Consider the following 20,877-nt stretch of genomic DNA (forward strand, 5'->3'; position numbering starts at 1 on the left):
ACACATACATACACACATGCACACACATAAGTACACAATACACACACATATATATGCACATACATATAACACATACATACACACATGCACACACACACACCCCACACACACATTTACACACATACACACAGGTATATACACATATATGCATATACCCATACACACATACAGACATACAGACATCTACACACAGATACACACATACACATACATACACACACATATCCACGTTCCTCACACACATACACACATATATACATACAGGCATATACAAATGTACACACATTCACGAACACACATATACACACATGTATACATACATATACACAAACACACATACACAGATAGGCATACATAGACATACACAGAGATACACACACATGCACACACATGTACACAGCCCAACACATACATATACACACACTCACATACATAAGCGCACACACACATGCACACACATTGGAGTCATTTTATTGAGCACTTATTTGAGAGGTTTAGGACAGTGATTAATGATTCAGCTTCTGCTGCCAGACTGTCAAGGTTCAAATCGTAGTTCTTCCACCTGCTAGATATGAGTCCTTGTTTCTCCTTTCACACATCAAAATAATCATAAATAGCCTCTACTTCCTAGATATCTTCTACAAATTAAACAAGTTAATATATAAAAGACATTTAGAGCAATACCTGGCTCATAAAAAGTGTGTGCTATTTTTATTTCTATATACCAGAACATAAATACCATAATATATAATTTAAAATTAAACCAATTGTTTCTAAACCAAATGCGATACTATGTACATGATACTCTGTAATTTGCTTTAGTTAACAATGGCTCAGAGACCTTTTTGCTTGTTGGTGCCTGTAGGTGTACTGCAGTATTCATTTTAACAGCTATATGGCTATCTCATTATTTGATTTCATTTTCATTTATTGACCCAACCTGTAGGGCATTGAGGCGTTCCACAAACTATCCCGAAATGAACACCACTGGACAAGATCCTTGCACAACTTTTAAGTATTTCTGGAAAGATTAATTCCTGGAAGGGGAATTGCTGAGTCAATGGTTATATGCAATTTACATGGTTATAGGTACAAACTTACTACATTGCATAAAGGTCACATCAATTTTTCTTTCTTGCTTGCTTGCTTTTGACAAGATCTCACTCTGTCACCCACGCTGGAGTGCAGTGGAGTGATCACAGCTCACTGCAGCCTTGAACTCCAGGCCTCAAGAGATCCTCCCACTTCAGCCTCTTGAGTCGCTGGGACTAGAGTTATGCACCACCATGCCTGCTCATTTTTAATTTGCTTGTATAGATAGGGTCTTGTTATATTGTCCAGACTGGTCTTGAATTCCTGGACTTGAATTTGTATTTCTTTTTTTCTTTTTTGAGATGGCCTCTCGCACTGTCGCCCAGGCTGGAGTGCAGTGGTGCGACCTCAGCTCACTGCAACCTCTGCCTCCTGGGTTCAAGCTATTCTCCTGCCTCAGCCTCCTGAGTAGCTGGGATTACAGGCACGTGCCACCACACCCGGCTAAATTTTTTTGTATTTTTAGTAGAGACAGGGTTTCACTGTGTTTGCCAGGCTGGTCTCGAACTGCTGACCTCATGATCCACCCACTTCAGCCTCCCAAAGTGCTGGGCTTACAGGTGTGAGCCACTGCACTCGGCCTCAATTTGTATTTCTTTTTTTTTTTTTTTTTTTGAGACGGAGTCTCGCTGTGGTACCCAGGCTGGAGTGCAATGTCGTGATGTCTGCTCACTGCAAGCTCTGCCTCCCGGGTTCACGCCATTCTTCTGCCTCAGCCTCCCAAGTAGCTGGGACTACAGGCGCCCGCCACCATGCCTGGCTAATCGTTTTGTAATTTTAGTAGAGACGGGGTTTCACTGTGTTAACCAGGATGGTCTGGATCTCCTGACCTCGTGATCCGCCCGTCTCATCCTCCCAAAGTACTGGGATAACAGGCGTGGCCACCACACCCGGCCTCAGTTTGTATTTCTAATGGGGCTTCTTGAATCAGAAAAAGGAGCCCGAGTGGATGCCCCTTTTAATTCTCCCTTGGATTGACTCCCAGCCTATTCTTAATGAGAAAAAGGACAGCTGTTATTTCATTAATGAGAGAGAGAGACAGAGAGAGAGAGAGAGAGAGAGAGAGAATGAACAAACACGTCTTTCCTTGCAGAATACAACTGAGAGCTTTGTCCCTGTGCTTAAACAAATATCCACGTGGACCAACTTCACCAAGGAGGAGACGTCCTCCCTGGCCACAGTCTTCCTGGAGAGCGTGGAAAGCTTGACACTGGCAACTTTTTTGAAACCCTCAGCAAATGTCACTCAGACTGTTCGGACGGATTACTTAGGTAGGAGATACCCTTCGTGGCAAGGTTACATCCAGGTGATGATTTTGAGAGTTGACTTTGGCAATGGGATTTTCCCTGGGTTTCCCACCCATTCTTTCTCCAACTGTTTAAATACCTTGAATTCACAGCAAAGTAAATCTAATCATATTAACAATATTTTCCATTCACTGAGCACTTGGCAAAGGCCAGGCACTATGCTAAGACCATATCATTAATTTATTCTACAAATATTTGCTGATTAGCTGCTATGTGCTGGGCTAAGGTATGACAGTCATAGGCTGTGCTCAAGTACTTCCCGTTTGCCCCGCTGAACCCACGGTAGAATTGTACTTCCTGGCTACCATGTGGTTAGGTGGGATTTGGGGACTAGTTCAGGCCAATAAATTGGGGAATAGAGTAGTTGCCAGTATGAGACTTTCCAGAACTTTCTTTCCCTCTGCCCATACGATTAGCAGTGCCTCAGGTCACAGCTGCTCCATCTGCCTGGGTGCCAGAATAAAGATAATATGGAACATGGCCTCAAGTCAATTTACAATAGATACAAAGCATTAATGAGATATAAACGCTTGTTTTTTTTAATCCACTAAGACTTAGGGTTGTTTGTTACTGCTGCAAGACTGATCCTTTCCTGACTCATACATACTTGATAGATGACTACTTGGGAATAGTGGCTGCTGTAGATCTTTTACATTAGCACCCTACTCCTGGTAGTAGTTCCAGTATCATTCACATAAACCTAGGAAGTTCCAACCTAATGGATGCCCAGAAGGCCAAGAGGTGGAAATAAAGTATTTGGTGGACTCCAACCAGTAGTGAACAAAATTAGCCTCATGAATCTTATATTTTAGTGAGTTGAGTCAGACAATAAACAAACAGACATCTGGTATACCAAATAGAGGTAGTGCTACTGAGAAAAAATACAGCAGGCTAGGGAGGTTAGAGAGGGTTGGGATTAGAGGGAGAGTTGCTACTTTATATAGTGAGATCAGGGTAAGTCTCCTTGGGGCAGGGATGTCAGGGAAGAGAGTCATGTAAATATCTGGAGAAAGAGCAAGTGCAGGAATACCTGGAGAATTCAAGGAATCATGAGGTGCCCAGTGTGGCTGAAGTGGCATTGAAGATGGTGATAGCAGTAGGAGAAAGGAAATGTAGGCAAATTTAGGGACTTGAGGTTTTTCTTTTTCTTTTTCTTTCTTTTTTTTTTTGAGACAGGGTCCCACTCTGTCACCAAGGCTAGAGTGCAGTGGTACAATCATAGCTCACTATAGTTTCACACTCCCAGGCTCAAGCGATCCTCCTGCCTCAGCCTCCTGAGTAGCTGGGAACTATAGGCGTGCACCACCATGTTTGTCTAGTTTTAAAAATTTTTGGTAGAAATGAGGTCTTGCTATGTTGCCCATGCTGGTCTTGAACTCCTGAGCTCAAGTGATCCTCCTGCTTGGCCTCCCAAAGTACTAGGATTACAGGCCTGAACCAATGTACCCAGCCAAGATTTTATTTGAAGTGAGATGAAAAGACATTGGAAAATTTGGGAACAGGTATGGTATTATCTGGCTTATGTTTTACAAGGATTCTTCTGGTTCCATTATCTAGTTTAATTTCAGGAAGGGCCAGTGGGTTAGGTCCTGCAATGTGTTGCCATGATACAGATGAGAAATAGGAGGCATAGAGAGCTTAAGTCAATACTCAAATTTAGGCAGCTAGTGCGCCACAGAGCTGGGCCTCCCAGTTACCACCATCTGACTGCAAAACCTGAGCTCTTGTGTACCATGCTAGGCTTGCCCCAATCCCTTACTATTTGTTTTGGTTTTAGAAAACACATGAAGCCGGGAGCAGTGGCTCATACCTGTAATCCCAGCACTTTGGGAGGCCGAGGCGGGCATATTACGAGGTCAGGAGATCGAGACCATCCTGGCTAACACGGTGAAACCCCGTCTCTACTAAAACCACAAAAAATTAGCTGGGCATGGTGGCGGGCGCCTGTAATCCCAGCTACTTGGGAGGCTGAGGCAGGAGAATGGCGTGAACCCGGGAGGCGGAGCTTGCAGTGAGACAAGATCGCACCACTGCACTCCAGCCCGGGCAACAGAGCAAGACTCTGTCTCCAAAATAAAAACATCAACAAAACTAAAAAACAAAAAGAAAACAAAAAACTTAGAGTAGAGAGAGGATCATGACTGTTGCCTTCCATCACTGTTGACTTTGACCCCATCTTTCCCTGATGCATCCCCTAGAATATGAGAGCTGGCTTCTAAGGCTCCACCTGGGTTACTCATTTGTTTGGTACTATGGTTCTCCTATCATTCATTATGGGACTCAAGATCTTTCCTATCATGAATTGAACTTTCTATTCTTTTTCTCTGCTCGCCACGATGGATGTGTACTTTTTTTTGGACAGAAACCAAATTCAGGACTGACTTTCTGGGCGACCTCATAGGAACTCTCCCTTTTTCTTTTTAGACATTGAGAGCAAAGTTATCAACAAAGAATGCAGTGAAGAGAATGTGAACTTGAGCTTGGCAGCCAAGGGGGATAAGATGAAGATCCGGTGTTCCACAATTGAGGAATCTGAATCCACAGGTACAGTTCCTCTCCTGAGAATGCAGGTTATGGTGTATTCCATTAATATGCATTTATTGATCCCTTTCAAGGTGCCAAGACCAGTGCCAGATGGTTGAGAACCAATGAGGGCAGAAATGGCCTATGCTCTCAGAGTTTTCCATCTGCTAGGGAAGTCAAGCATTAAATGACCTTATAATACTGGAGTATTGAGACCTTCACTGGCCTGTATGATATGAACTGGTCACATTCAGCTGTTGAGCAATTGAAATTTGATTAAGCCAGGTTGAGAACTACTGTAAACCTAAAATAAACACTGTATTTCAAAGGCTTGGTGCCCAAAAAGAAGGATTAAGACATCTCACTAGTCATTTTTTTGTATTTAAAATAATATAAAAATAAAAAATATTTAAATTTTTAAAATATTTAAATCTTTAAAATATATAATATTTAAATTTTTAAAATATTTAAATTTTAAAATATGTAATATTTAAAAATATGTAATATTTAAAAATATGTAATATTTAAAAATTTAAAATATGCAATATTTAAAATAAATTTTTACATTTTAAAATATATTTATATGTTGAAATAATATTTGGCTTATACTGAGTTAATATATTATTAAAATTAATTTTATCTTTTTTTACTTTAAAAAAATGTGTACTGGAAAATTTAAAATTACATATGTTGTTCGTACTATATTTATGTTGGACACTGCTAATCAGTGTCAGGGATGGCAAACTTTTTCTGTAGAGGGCTCGTTAGTAACTATTTTAAGCATTGCAATTAATACAGCCTCTATCACGATGACTTAACTACCATTATAGTTCAAAAGCATTCATAGACAATATATGAATGTGCCTGGGCATGTTTCAATAAAACTGTATTTAAAAAAGTAGGTGACAGCCAGATTGGCCCATAGGCCATAGTTTTCCAGCCCCTGATCTGATCTATGCATATGATTAACACTGTGATTAATACTTTAATGTGCAAAATGGAAGAGATATTTAAGCGAAGTCCTGAGGAATATGTAAAGAAAGTAGGAGAGAGTGTGTTATAGGAAGTACAAGCTATGGCTCTGTGTTGAAATAAAGCTTGGTATGATCATGGAACTAAAAGTAGAGTGAGCTGGAGCACCAGGAACGTGGGGGAGAGAGGGAAAAGAATTGAAGGTCACTGGGCGTGGCGGCTCACACCTGTAATCCCAACACCTTGGGAGGCCGAGTTAGAAAGAGAGAGACAGGGATATGTCCTATGCCGCTTCCTGTAGGGTCCAGCCCCACAGGGTTGGTGGGTTTTTCTCCCTGTGTGCAGAGACAAGAGATTGTAGGAATAAAGACACAAGACAAAGAGATAAAAGAAAAGACAGCTGGGCCTGGGGGAGCACTACCGCCAAGACGTGGAGACCGGTAGTGGCCCCGAATGCCAGGCTGAGCTGATATTTATTGGATACAAGACAAAAGGGCAGGGTAAGGAGTGTGAGTCATCTCCAATGATAGGTAAGGTCACATGGGTCACGTGTCCACTGGACAGGGGACCCTACCCTGCCTGGCAGCCGAGGCAGAGAGAAAGAGAGGAGAAAGAGAGAGAGACAGCTTACGCCATTATTTCTGCATATCAGAGACTTTTAGTACTTTCACTAATTTGCTACTGTTATCTAGAAGGCAGAACCAGGTGTAGAGCATGGAACATGAAGGTGGACTAGGAGCATGACCACTGAAGCACAGCATCACATGGAGACGGTTGGGCCTCTGGATAACATCAGTCAGGCCCTCCACAAGAGGTGGAGGAGTAGAGTCTTCTCTGAACTCCTCCGGGGAAAGGGGGACTCCCTTTCCCTGTCTTCCCTGTCTGCTAAGTAGCAGGTGTTTTTCCTTGACACTGACGCTACCGCTAGACCACGGTCCGCTTGGCAACGGGCATCTTCCCAGATGCTGGTGTTACTGCTAGACCAAGGAGCCCTCTGGTGGCCCTGCCTGGGCATAACAAAAGGCTCACATTCCGGTCTTCTGGTCACTTCTCACTATGTCCCCCCAGCCCCTATCTCTGTGTAGCTTGGTTTTTCCTAAGTTACAATTGTAGAGCAAGGATGATTATAATATTGGAGTAAAGAGTCATTGCTACAGACTAATGATTAATGATAGTTATACATAATCATATCTATTATCTATATCTAGTATGACTATTCTTATTCTATATATTTTATTATACTGGAACAGCCCGTGCCCTCGATCTCTTGCCTCGGCACCTGGGTGGCTTGCTGTCCACAGCTTCCTGTCCCAACCAGACAGTACCATCCCCTAGGCTTCATCTGCCACTGCCAAGCTAATGGAGGGACCCCTTGGATGTCCCCCTAGACATCATAAATTGAGCACTTTCTCTCCTCCTCCTCCTCCTCCTCCTCGTCCTCCTCCTCCTCCTCCTCCTCTTCTTCTTCTTCTTCTTCTTCCTCCTCCTCCTCCTCCTTCTTCTTCTTTTCCTTCTTCTTTTTCTTTTTCTTTTTTTTGAGATGGAATCTTGCTCTGTTGCCCAGGCTGGAGTGCAATGGCATGGTCTTGGCTCATTGCAACCTCCGCCTCCTGGATTCAAGCGATTCTCGTGCCTCAGCCTCCCGAGTAGCTGGGACTACAGGCACTTGCCACCATGCCCAGCTAGTTTTTTTTTTTTAATTTTTAGTAGAGATGGGGTTTCACCATGTTGGCCAGGCTGGTCTTGAACTCCTGACCTCAAGTGATCCACTTGCCTTGGCCTACCAAAGTGCTGGGATTACAGGCGTGAGCCATTCTGCCCAGCTGTGGAAGTTTTTGTTTCATTTTGTTTTGTTTTGTTTTGAGACGGAGTCTTGCTCTGTCACCAGGCTGGAGTGCAGTGGTGCGATCTTGGCTCACTGCAATCTCTGCCTCCCAGGTTCAAGTGATTCCCCTGGCTTAGCCTCCCAAGTAGCTGGAGCTACAGGCGCGCATCACTACACCAGGCTAATTTTTTGTATTTTAGTAGAGACGGAGTTTCACTATGTTAGCCGGGATGGTCTGGATCTCCTGACCTTGTGATCCACCCGCCTCGGCCTCCCAAAGTGCTGGGATTATAAGCGTCAGCTACCATGCCCGGCCGGAGGTTTATTTTTTAAACCTAGAAGCCTGCTGGTTATTTTAATCTCGGAGCAGCACAGTGAGGTGCATGTCTCTTTCTCTCTCTCTTTCTCTCTCTCTCTCTCTCTCGTGTGTGTTCGATCTTCTATAATAACTATTGAGCAAACGATTCCCTCTTTTTTTCATTTGGGGAAACCTGCAGGGACCACTGGTGTGGCTTTTGTCTCCTTTGTGGGCGTGGAGTCTGTTTTAAACGAACGCTTCTTCCAAGACCACCAGGCTCCCCTGACCACCTCGAAGATCAAGCTGAAGATGAATTCTCGAGTCGTTGGGGGCATCATGACTGGGGAGAAGAAAGATGGCTTCTCAGATCCAGTCATCTACACTCTGGAGAACATTCAGGTTTGTGAAGCGGTCTCTGCTGAGATTCCTGTCTACCTGTTGGGAACTCCTCGTCTCTCGATTTCCTTAACTCTCATTTTTTATGGGAAGCTATTGTGGTCGGTAAGCTTCCACAATTTCTAGCAATTCAAGTCAATTAACAGAAGCCACCGCTAGAGGAATGAGGTCTCCCACTGTTACCAAACAGAACTAGGTCCGTTTGCCCATGTGCAACAGAAAGTTAAACACTGAAGCACCGGGTTTTTGTAGAGAGAGAAGTTTATTGCAAGACTGCCAAGGAAGGACACAGGAGTCTGGCTTAAATCTGTCTCCCCAAGCTGGGGGGTTGGGGCAGGTTTTATAGTCAGTGGGTAATGAGCTGCGTTCTGATTGCATCTTACAATGAAGTGATGCAGGAAGGTGTGATCTGATTGGATGCTGCCATGGGGTGATACCAGGGCTTGATCTGATTGGATCCTGGATGCTGCTATGTGGTTGTTGCTTCTTTTATTATTATTATTATTATTATACTTTAAGTTTTACGGTACATGTGCACAACATGCAGGTTTGTTACATATGTATATATGTGCCATGTTGGTGTACTGCACCCATTAACTCATCATTTACATTAGGTATATCTCCTAATGCTTTCCCTCCCACCTCCCCCCACCCCACAACAGGACCCGGTGTGTGATGTTCCCCTTCCTGTGTCCAAGTGTTGTCATTGTTCAATTCCCACCTATGAGTGAGAACATGCAGTGTTTGGTTTTCTGTTCTTGCGATAGTTTGCTGATAATGATGGTTTCCAGCTGCATCCATGTCCCTACAAAGGACATGATCTCATCCTTTTTTATGGCTGCATAGTATTCCATGGTGTATATGTGCCACATTTTCTTAATCCAGTCTGTCATCGATGGACATTTGGGTTGGTTCCAAGTCTTTGCTATTGTGAATAGTGCCGCAATAAACATATGTGTGCATGTGTCTTTATAGTAGCATGATTTGTAATCCTTTGGGTATATACCCAGTAATGGGATAACTGGGTCAAATGGTATTTCTAGTTCTAGATCCTTGAGGAATCACCACACTGTCTTTCACAATGGTTGAACTAGTTCACAGTTCAACTAGTTGAACTAGTTCACACTGCAACCCCTGCCTCCTCGGTTCAAGCCATTCTCCAGAGTAACTGGGATTACAGGTGCCCACTGCCACGCCCAGCTAACCTTTTTGTATTTGGTGGAGACAGGGTTTCACCGTGTTGGTCAGGCTGGTCTTGAACACCTGACCTCAGGTGATCCACCCGCCTCAGCCTCTTAAAGTGCTGGGATTACAGGCATAAGCCACCATGCCCACCCTTCTAATATAGATTCTTAAAGCATGTTGTTCTTAAACTGTTACTAAAAATATTTCTCTGTTTACTTGGCTTTTATATGTTTTTCCTCCCACTGCACTATGATCTCCTTGGGGGAAGAACTGTGTCTATTTTATTTACTAATGTCTCCCGTAAACAGCACAGATTAAGGCATGTAATAGGTATTCAATAAAAACATGTTGAACGAGGCTGGGTGTGGTGGCTCATGCCTCTAATCCCAACAGTTTGGGCGGCCTATGCAGGTGGATTACTTGAGGTCAGGTGTTCGAGACCAGCCTGGCCAATATGGAGAAACCCCATCTTTACTAAAAATACAAAAATTAGCTGGATATGGTGACACACGCCTGTAATCCCAGAACTTTGGGAGGCCCAAGGCAGGTGAATCACTTGACATCAGGAGTTCAATACTGGTCTGGCCAACATAGTAAAACCCCGTCTCTACTAAAAATACCAAAATTAGCCAAGCATGGTGGTGGGCACCTGTAATCCCAGCTACTTGGGAGGCTGAGGCAGAAGAATCACTTGAACCCTGAGGCAGAGGTTGCAGTGAGCTGAGACTGCACCACTGCACTCCAGCCTGGGCGACACAGTGAGACTCAGTCACACACAGACACACAAAAAAACCACACATTGAATGAGTGGTTTTTTCACTCATAATGAGTGACTATGCAGAAGGCCTTATTATGGATTTGATGAAAGGAGGAGTTTTCTTCTAGCAACAGGAATGTAAGCTGCTCCATCAGATTGGCCCTCATTGCATAATGAAATATCAGCATTTTCCCCCATTCCCTCAGAACGTACCCTGTGTATTCTTGTTCCCAGTGACTCTTGAGGATAGTCACATTTAATCTATTTGATGGGGATCCTTAGGTGACCAGGGCCTTTGTTTCTTTTTTGTTTTTTTTTTTGTTTGTTTTTTTTTTAATTTTGGGGGGTTTTTTTTAGCCAAAGCAGGAGTTTGAGAGGCCCATCTGTGTTTCCTGGAGCACCGATGTGAAGGGTGGAAGATGGACATCCTTTGGCTGTGTGATCCTGGAAGCCTCTGAGATACATACCGTCTGCAGCTGTAATCGGATGGCGAATCTTGCTGTTATCATGGCTTCTGGGGAGCTCACGGTTAGTAATGATGATTTGTTCCCTGAGGCAGAGTATCTGCCTCCAAATCCAATGGGAAAATATTGATTAAACGTCTGTTGTGTTTCTCCCATGGGGTTGGGTGTTGTGGGACGGAGTCATGGGGACAGAAGGGGTAGGTGATACACCGTCACCCCTGCAGAACTTACAGTCTGGTTGGAAGGCCATGAAACTCACGTATACAATGAGAAATAATGACCCTAAATAGGGCCAGGCACTGGAGCAATCACAGATCTTACTTAATGAGCACCTACAGCGTGCTGGGCTCTTTAAGTTAAGCGGTTTCAGACGCATTTCACAGAATGGGCAAAGTGGCCCGTCTAGTCCTGAAGTTAGAAATTGGGGCAGGTGGAATTCAAATCTGGGGAAATCTCTTTCGACTAAAACATGCAAATGGGTCAAGAAGGAATGCTGTAAGAATTCAGAGGTATTGGCCAGGCGCGGTGGCTCATGCCTGTCATCTCAGCACTTTGGGAGGCCAAGGTGGGTGCATCATGAGGTCAAGAGATCGAGACCATCCTGGTCAACATGGTGAAACCCCATGTCTACTAAGAATACACAAATCAGCTGGGCGTGGTGATGCATGCCTGTTGTCCCAGCTACTCCAGAGGCAGAGGCAGGAGAATCGCTTGAATCGCTTGAACCTGGGAGGCAGAGGTTGCAGTGAGCTGAGATGGCACCACCGCATTCCAGCCTGGCAACAGAGCGAGACTCTGTCTCACAAAAAAACAAAAACAAAAACAAAAACAAAAAACAAACAAAACAAACAAACAAACAAACAAACAAACAAACAAAAAAGAATTCTGAGGTGTTTCCAAGAGAGACGATGACAGATTGGGAGGGAACAGAATATGAAATAAGCCTTGGTGAATGAGTAGATTCGGCAGAGAGGAAGGACGTCCTCATTAGTGTTGTAGAAAGCATCCTTTCGCCGGGCGTGGTGGCTCACGCCTGTAATCTCAGCACTTTGGGAGGCCGAGGTGGGCGGATCAGGAGGTCAGGCGATCCAGACCATCCTGCCTAACACGGTGAAACCCTGTGTCTACTAAAAATACAAAAAATTAGCTGGGCGAGGTGGCAGGCGCCCATAGTCCCAGCTACTCGGGAGGTTGAGGCAGGAGAATGGTGTGAACCCAGGAGGCAGAGCTTGCAGTGAGCCGAGATCACGTCACTGCACTCCAGCTTGAGTGACAGAGTGAGACTCTGTTTCCAAAAAAAAAAAAAAAAAAAGTATCCTTTCCTATCATGGTAGACCCAACGTTTAATTCCCTACCAGGGAGGCCCATAAGTAAGTGCCGTTTTAAGGACCATGTGGCTTAGGATTTAAGAGAACTGGATCCAGAACAAAACTGACTGAGTTTCAAGTCCCATCTCTACCACTTTCTAGCTGTGTTTTCTCGGAAAAGTCACTTAACTTCTCTGCACTGAGCCCAGCTGTCTCATCTCAAAAATGAGAACGATAACAAAAATTGCTGATGATCACTAGCATTTATATAGCATGTTTCTGGCACAGTTGTACTTTAAATGTTTTCTTTTAATCCTCCTACAACAACTGTGTAAGGCAGTTACCATTAATATTCTCTTTTTAACAGATGAGGAAACTGAGGGCAAAGAGCAGTGAAGTGTCTTGTCCAAACTCACACAACTACAAATTGGTCAGTTTTCTTTTCTTTTTTCTGGTTTTTGTTTGTTTGTTTGTTTTGTTTTTTTTTTTTTGAGACTGAATTTCGCTCTTGTCACTAGGCTAGAGTGCAGTGGCGCGATCTTGGCTCACTGCAACCTCCGTCTCCCAGGTTCAAGTGATTTTCCTGACTCAGCCTCCCGAGTAGCTGGGATTACAGGTGCCCACCACCATGCCCAGCTTTTTTCTTTCTTTCTTTTTTTTTTGGGTAGAGTCAGAGTTTTGCCATGTTGGCCAGGCTGGTCTTGAACCCCCTGACCTCAGGTGATCCACCCACCTCAGCCTCCCAAAGTGCTGGGATTACGGCGCCCAGTCGATGGTCAGTTTTCCTAACCACTTGGTGACAATATCATAGAGAGGTGCTCATAAGATGGTGCCTGGCATATCTTTAACCCACAGAAAGCACTTGGATACATTTAAAATCAATTTTAAAATTAATTATGAATAAATGGCATAGAAGAAGAACTCAGCTTGTCATGTTCCACTCCTGAAGTTGGAGCATTCCTGAATGTCTGCATTATCAGTTGGGATGCAGTACAGGAAGGAAGAAACACCCCAGGTATTTCAAGCAGAAAGGGATTTAATACAGGGAAGTGGGTGCTCACAAAAATCTCTGGGAGAGGATGGAGGAGTTGAAGTCAGGGGGCTGTCACTTCAATTTTGGCTTCAAGATCATCCCCCAATGCAGCTATAACTCAGAGGTCAGAAATTGCTGCTGTCGTTTTGCCACCCCACTCCACCATGAAATTGGGGACTGGACAGTGGAAATGTGGAATGAAGCTCACTCCTGTCTGCCAAAAGCTGATATTTGCCTCCCTTCTGCATTGCAAGACATTCACAGATGTATCTCACTGGAGAACCTAAATTACATCCAGGACCTTAGTTCCCTAGGATTCTGGGAGATGTAGTTTGTGGACATCCAGTCCCAGTCATACCTGGAGTAGCGCATAGGACAGGGCTGGGAATAGGTGCTGGTGGATGCCAGTTGATTGCAAAGGATAATGAAGGATAATATCTAGTTCACTGAGTGTTAGAGGGAGAAAAGGCCCCCAAGCTAATTTTGCCCGAGCCAGGGTTTTAGATAACTGTTCTTCCCACCTGGGGGAATTTTGATCCTATTCTCAGGCCAACTATGAATTCCTTCCTGACAGATGGACTTCTCCTTGTACGTCATTAGCCACGTGGGCATGATCATCTCCTTGGTGTGCCTCGTCTTGGCCATCGCCACCTTTTTGCTGTGTCGCTCCATCCGAAATCACATCACCTACCTCCACCTGCACCTCTGCGTGTGTCTCCTCTTGGCCAAGATCCTCTTCCTCGCCGGTATAGACAAGACTGACAATCAGGTCTACATCGCTGGGGCTGTGTCCCTACCAAACCCCATCTTCTCCCCACCTGCCTCAGCTCATTCCTACCCAATCCCCTCTACCCCTGTTCCTACCTCAGGGCCTTTGCATAGGCTGTGCCCTCTGCCTGTAACACTCACTTCCCAGCTTCTCACCTGCTTGACTCCTTGTGACAGCTCTCAGTTCAAAATTACACGCCTGATCATGTTATGAATTGTAACGGTTCCTCCTATTACTTGTTTTTGTTTGTTTGTTTTTGATACTGAGTTTCGCCCTTGTTGCCCAGGCTGGAGTACAATGTGATCTTGGCTCACTGCAACCCCGTCCTCTGGGTTCAAGCAATTCTCCTGCCTCAGCCTCCTGAGTAGCTGGGAATACGGGCATGAGCCACTATGTCCTGCTAATTTTTTTGTATTTTTAGTAGAGACGGGGTTTCACCATTTTGGCCAGGCTAGTCCTGAACTCCTGACCTCAGGTGATCCACCCGCCTTGGCCTCCCAAAAAGTGCTGGGATTACAGGCTTGAACCACAACGCACAGCCCCTCCAATACTTTCTAAACCAGAGGTTCTCTCCCTGGGTGCTTTTTCCCTCCCAGGGGAGACTTGGCAATGTCTGGAGACATTTTTGGTTGTCACAACTGGAGGAGCGTGCTACTGGTATCTAGCGGGTAAAGGTTAGGGATGCTGCTAAGGATCTTGTAGTGCACAAGACAGCTCTCCATGACAGAGGATGATCCTGCAATAATGTTACAAATGTCGATAATGCTACAGCTTAGAATCTCCACTTCTCTTTCTTTTTATTTTCTCCTTCCTTCCTTCCTTCCTTCCTTCCTTCCTTCCTTCCTTCCTTTCCTTTGCTTTCTTTCTTTCTTTCTTTTTTTTTGAGACAGGGTCTTGCTGTGTCACTCAGGCTAGAGTGCAGTGGCTGAATCACACCTCATTACAGCCTCCCGGGCTCAAGCGATCCTCCCACCTCTGCCTCCCAAGTACCTGGGACCACAGGCCTGTGCCACCATGTCTGGCTAATTTTTGTATTTTTTGTATGGAGAGGGGGGTTTCGTCATGTTTCCCAGGCTGGTCTCAAACTCCTGGGCTCAAGCGATCTGCCTGCCTCAGCCTTCCAAAGTGCTGGGATTACAAGCGTGAGCCACCACACCCAGCCAATAAAGCTTTATTTACAAGGCAGACAGTCAGCCTACGGGGTCTAGTTTGCTGAACCCGCCTATTTTCAACCATTCCCTAAAGTAGGGCGATCAACAGTCAGTTTTCCTAAAACTCTTCCTGTTTTAGAACTGAAAGTCATGCGTCTTGGGAAATCTCAGTTCCAGACAAACCAGGACCATAGGTCGCCTTACCAGGAAGTGGTGCTGCTTGTGGTCGAGAACCACTGCCCATCTCTATAAATGTTTGTGAGATGAATGAGTGAGCTAGGTTTGGGGAATTTCTGGTCGAGGAGTCTCTCTCTTCCTTTCTTCCTCTCGATTTCTCTCTGGGGTGGAGGACCCTGACGTGCATGCTTCTCCCCTCCAGATGGGCTGCGCCATCATCGCGGGCTTCCTGCACTACCTTTTCCTTGCCTGCTTCTTCTGGATGCTGGTGGAGGCTGTGATGCTCTTCTTGATGGTCAGAAACCTGAAGGTGGTGAATTACTTCAGCTCTCGCAACATCAAGATGCTGCACATCTGTGCCTTTGGTTATGGGCTGCCGGTGCTGGTGGTGGTGATCTCCGCCAGTGTGCAGTCGCAGGGCTATGGAATGCATAATCGGTGAGTGACATCCTCTCTCTTCCTGAAGACCGTGCTGCCTAGGATCACAGTGATAATGACATGAGCAACAAGGAGAGTAACAACAGTAGCAGTAGTTGTGGCTACCATTTATCGAGCTCTTACATTATGTGCTATTGGTTTCAGGACCACCATGTACAGGAGCACAGGTTGTGCACTGCACAAATCCAGGGTCACTACTATTTGAGATTTATGTTCCAGGAGGAGAATATCTAGTTTACCTAATTGATTATTTTCCTTTTCTTGTGTGTACGACATGGAGGATGGGGGTGAAAGCAAGAGAGGAATACTTCTGCATGGTGGTGTGTGTCTGTAATCCCAGCTACTCGGGAGGCTGAGGCAGGAGAATTGCTTGAACCCGGGAGGCGGAGGTTGCAATGAGCTGAGATCGCGCCATTGCACTCCAGCCTGGGGAACAAGAGTGAGACTTTGTCTCAAAAAACTGGTGGCGGGAATATTGGGGTGCTGTTATTGAACGTGACGGAATGGCTGTTATGTAGTAAAAGCAGCTAATGTACACTAGAGACATAATAAAAAGAGGCAATCCTTTCTTCCTCCCTCCAACCCTCCCTCACTCCCTCCTTCCTCCCTTCTTCCTCTCTCCGTATCTCCCTCCCCTCTTCCCTCCCTCCTTCCTTCCTCCCTTCCCTCCTTCCCTTTCTTCCTTCCTTCCTTCCCTTCCCTCCCTCCTTCCCTTCCCTCCCTCTCTTCCTCCCTTCCTCCTTTCCCTCCCTCTCTTCCTCCCTTCCTCCTTTCCCTTTCTTCCCTTCCTTCCCTTCCTCCCTTCCTCCCTTCCTCCCTCCCTCCTTTCCCTTTCTTCCCTTCCTTCCTTTCCTCCCTTCCTCCCTTCCTTCCCTTCCCTCCTCCCTCCCTCCTTCCCTCCTTCCTTCCCTTCCTTCTTATCCTTCCCTCCCTCCCTCCCTCCCTCCCTTCCTTCCTTTAAATAAACAATTATGAAATATCTTGTCTATGCTAGGCTTTGCTCTGAGTGCTGAGTATTCAGAAATGAACAAACACCCAAGGCCCAAATTCTCATGAAGCTCATAGTCTAGTAGTGGAAGACAATTTGCAATTACACAAGCAATTAAACAAGGTAACTTATGATAGCGATAGCTGCTATTTTAAAAATGCAGTGAGCTCTGCTAGATGGATACCAGGAGTAGAGACAGGATGCCCGATCTAAGGATAGTCAGGAGTGGCTTCTCAGAGGAGGTGACATTTGAGCTGAGATTTATTTATTTATTTATTTGTTATTTATTTATTTTGAGACAGAGTTTTGCTCTTGTCGCCCAGGCTGGAGTGCAGTGGCGTGATCTCGGCTCACTGCAACCTCTGCCTCCCGGGTTCAAGTGATTCTCCTGCCTCAGCCTCCCGAGTAGCTGGGATTACAGGCACGCACCCCCACGCCCAGTTAATTGTTGTATTTTTAGTAGAGATGGGGTTTCATCATGTTGGCCAGGCTGGTCTGAAACTCCTGACCTCAGGTGATCCACCTGCCTCGGCCTCCCAAAGTGCTGGGATTACAGGCGTGAGCCACCGCGCCCGGCCTGAGCTGAGATTTCAATGACCAAGTGTACCAGTGGAGAGCTCTGCATAGAGGGAAACAGGATTAGGAAGTTGTGAATTGCGAAATGAGCTCAACCTCGGGCACCAGGTAAACATTTCAGGTACATTTGCCCAGGAAGAAGGTCTAAAAGAGGAAGCACGGTGGTCTGAAGGAAGCTGAACTGCAACCGGGACCATCCTGAGTGTCATCTGAGTCTCACCTCCCAGTGTTCTCCTCCACTAGGGCATTCGTTGGGGCAGGGCTAACTGTAAGGTCCGGACTCTGAGACGAGCACTGACTCCTCCTATTTCTCTCCGTAGCTGCTGGCTGAATACAGAGACAGGGTTCATCTGGAGTTTCTTGGGGCCAGTTTGCACAGTCATAGCGGTAAGCAAATACGACAACAGCCTGGCGAAGTGTGTTCTGAAGGAGGAGCAAGGAGACCTGCGAGATCTGGAATTTCCAGGGACGTGTGCAGCTGAGAGGGTCACTTATTCCCGTCAGGAGTTCTTTCCAGGCTGAGCACAGTGGCTCACGCCTGTAATCCCAGCACTTTGGGAGACTGAGGCGGGCGGATCACGGGGTCAGGAGATCGAGACCATCCTGGCTAACATGGTGAAACCCCGTCTCTACTAAAAATACAAAAAGTTAGCCAGCCGTGGTGGCAGGCGCCTGTAGTCCCAGCTACTCGGGAGGCTGAGGCAGGAAAATGGTGTGAACCTGGGAGGTGGAGCTTGCAGTGAGCCGAGATCGCGCCACTGCACTCCAGCCTGGGTGACAGAGCGAGACTCCATCTAAAAAAAAGAAAAAAAAATGGCAGCTCCTTCTTCCCATTTCTTTGTAAACCATGTGGACAGTAAGGAGAAGACAATATGTTGCCAGCCAAGTAAAGGCTCCATTTGCATAATAAAAGATCAGGGTGGGTGGCCAGCTTCCTCGTGCTCTATGTAAATGTCACACTGGGTCCAACCAATCTTTGGGCCCTATGTAAATCAGACACCGCCCCCTCAAGCCAGTCTGTAAAATCCGGTGCACTTTGCTGTGGGCCAGAAGTCCCACTCAGGAGGCCCTCTCTCTTGCAAGACACAGAGATCTAGTCTCCTTTCTCTTTCTTTTGCCTGTTAAACTTCTGCTCTTAAACTCACTCCTCGTGGGTGTCAGTGCCTTGATTTCCTCAGCATGAGGCAATGAACCTCCCGTATTATTACCCCCAGACAACAACCCCACCTCAGAGAGACTCATGGACCCGTACACAAGATGGATACAATTATGGTCCCTCCCAGGGGCATTTGCCTTTCAGAAGGAAAAACAAGATTCGCGAATCAAGGAAATTACTCTCGGACTTAAAAATCTCAAGAATGAAATATTGAAAAGGAGAATTCTTTTTTTTTTTTTTGAGACTGAGTTTCACTCTTGTTGCCTAGGCTGGAGTGCAATGGTGCGATCTCAGCTCACCAAAACCTCTGCCCCCCTGGTTCAAGCAATTCTCTCCTGTCTCAGCCTCCTGGGTAGCCGGGATTACAGGTGAGCACCACCACGCCCAGCTAATTTTGTATTTTTAGTAGAGATGGGGTTTCTCCATGTTGGTAGGCTCACTGCAACCTCTGCCTCCTGGTTTCAAGCTATTATTCCGCCTCAGCCTCCCGAGTTGCTGGGATTACAGGCGCGTACCACCACACCTGGCTAATTTTATATTTTTAATAGAGATGGGTTTTCACCATGTTGGCCAAGCTGGTCTCGAACTCCTGACCTCAGGTAGTTTGCCTGCCTTGGCCTCCCCAAGTGCTGGGATTACAGGCACGTGCCACTATGACCAGCTAATTTTTTATTTTTAGTAGAGATGGGTTTCACCACCTTGCGAGGCTCTCTACTAAAAAATACAAAAAAATTAGCCGGGCGTGGTGGCAGGCACTGATGGTCCCAGCTACTCAGGAGGCTGAGGCAGGAGAATCGTTTGGACCCGGGAGGGGGAGGTTGCAGTGAGCCGAGATAACACCACTGCACTCCAGCCTGGGTGACACAGTGAGACTGTCTCAAAAAAAAAAAAAAAAAAAGAACCCCAGTCATATTTCAGTCATATTAGATTAGGGTCTGCCCTAATGAGTTCATCTTAACTTGATTATTTCTGTAAAGATTCTATGTCCAAATAAGGGCATATTCTGAGATCTTGGGACTTAGGGGTTCAACACACCTTTTTCTGGAGACACAATTCAACTAAAACTGGGTACGACCAACCTGAAACAATTTTAAATAAATGCCTCATCTAACAGCTTCCTAGACTATGAAGGTAGTGTAAAATTGGACTCCCAATCCATGGAAGGCCAGAGCTGGGGTTCTTTTCTCTCCCCTCCTCCTTCTCCTCCTCTTTGTCCTCCTCTTCCTCATCTTCCTCCTCCTCCTCCTTGTCCTCATCTTTTTCTTTTTCTTTTTCTTTTTTTTTGAGGCAGGGTCTTACTCTGTTGCCCAGGCTGGAGTGCAGTGGTGCAATCATGGTTCACTGCAGCCTCAACCTTTCGGGCTCAATCGATCCTCCTGCCTCAGCTTCCCAAGTAGCTGGAATTACAGGTGCGTGCCACCATGTGGCCCAGGCTGGTCTTGAACTCCTGGGCTCAAGCCATCCTCCCACCTCAGCCTCCCAAAGTGCTGGGATTACAGGTGTGAGCCTTGGCAGCCGGCCCTCATCCTCTTCCTTACCCCTCTCTTCCCCTGCTTCCCCTACTCTGTCTCTCTCCTCTCTTTTCTTTTCTCTTTGTTCTTCACTAAGATCCAAAGCCTAGACAGAACAGTTACCTTGTTTCCTCTGTTGGCCAGAATTTTCTTTTGTTTTCTTTTCTTTTTTTCTTTTTTGAGATGGAATCTCACTCTGTTGCCTAGGCTAGCACAGTCCCAGCTCACTGCAAGCTCTGCTGCCCGGATTCACGCTGTTCTCCTGCCTCAGCCTCCCGAGTAGCTGGGACTACAGGCCTGTGCCACCATGCCTGGCTAACTTTTTGTATTTTTAGTGGAGATGGGGTTTCACTGTGTTCGCCAGGATGGTCTTGATCTCCCGACATCGTGATCCGCCCGCCTCGGCCTCCCAAAGTGCTGGGATTACACATGTGAGCCACCACGCCCAGTCCAGAGTTCTCCTTTTATAGGTGTTCTGGCCGTTGTCCATTTGTATATCCAGCCTCTCCATCCTTCTGCTTGACTTTGCAGATCAACTCCATCCTCCTGACCTGGACCTTGTGGATCCTGAGGCAGCGGCTTTCCAGTGTCAATGCCGAAGTCTCAACACTAAAAGACACCAGGTACAGCCCTCTTTCATCTCTCCTCTTCTTTTAATTTCCTCTTCCTTCTTCCCAGAAAAGTTCTTTGAGCACTTTGTGTGCTGGGTCCTATGCCCGAGACAGAGGTGATAAGGTCTGTTTAGCATATCACACCACCTAGATCTGGAGGCTTAAAGTCCAGCGTCCAGCTCCCCGTCTCTACTAAAAATACAAAAAAAAAATTAGCTGGGCATGGTGGCAGGTGCCTGTAGTTCCAGCTACTCGGGAGGCTGAGGCAGGAGAATGGCGTGAACCCGGGAGGCAGAGCTTGCAGTGAGCCGAGATCGCGCCACTGCACTCCAGCCTGGGCG

General features: G+C 46.0%; 1 protein-coding gene across 1 annotated transcript in view; it reads left to right on the forward strand.

Moving 5' to 3' along the window:
• The window catches only part of ADGRE1 (adhesion G protein-coupled receptor E1), a 66,426-nt gene that overhangs the window by 29,842 nt on the left and 15,707 nt on the right, over positions 1 to 20,877 (forward strand). The window contains exons 8-15 of the mRNA XM_011967446.1: positions 2,186 to 2,363; positions 4,824 to 4,943; positions 8,217 to 8,416; positions 10,713 to 10,883; positions 13,734 to 13,928; positions 15,459 to 15,694; positions 17,579 to 17,645; positions 20,457 to 20,548. Coding sequence (XP_011822836.1) covers positions 2,186 to 2,363; positions 4,824 to 4,943; positions 8,217 to 8,416; positions 10,713 to 10,883; positions 13,734 to 13,928; positions 15,459 to 15,694; positions 17,579 to 17,645; positions 20,457 to 20,548 — 1,259 coding nt within the window. The remainder of the gene's footprint in view (positions 1 to 2,185; positions 2,364 to 4,823; positions 4,944 to 8,216; positions 8,417 to 10,712; positions 10,884 to 13,733; positions 13,929 to 15,458; positions 15,695 to 17,578; positions 17,646 to 20,456; positions 20,549 to 20,877) is intronic.

The sequence above is a fragment of the Mandrillus leucophaeus genome, unplaced genomic scaffold (genome assembly GCF_000951045.1).
Source record: "Mandrillus leucophaeus isolate KB7577 unplaced genomic scaffold, Mleu.le_1.0 Scaffold8, whole genome shotgun sequence".
NCBI lineage: Eukaryota > Metazoa > Chordata > Mammalia > Primates > Cercopithecidae > Mandrillus > Mandrillus leucophaeus.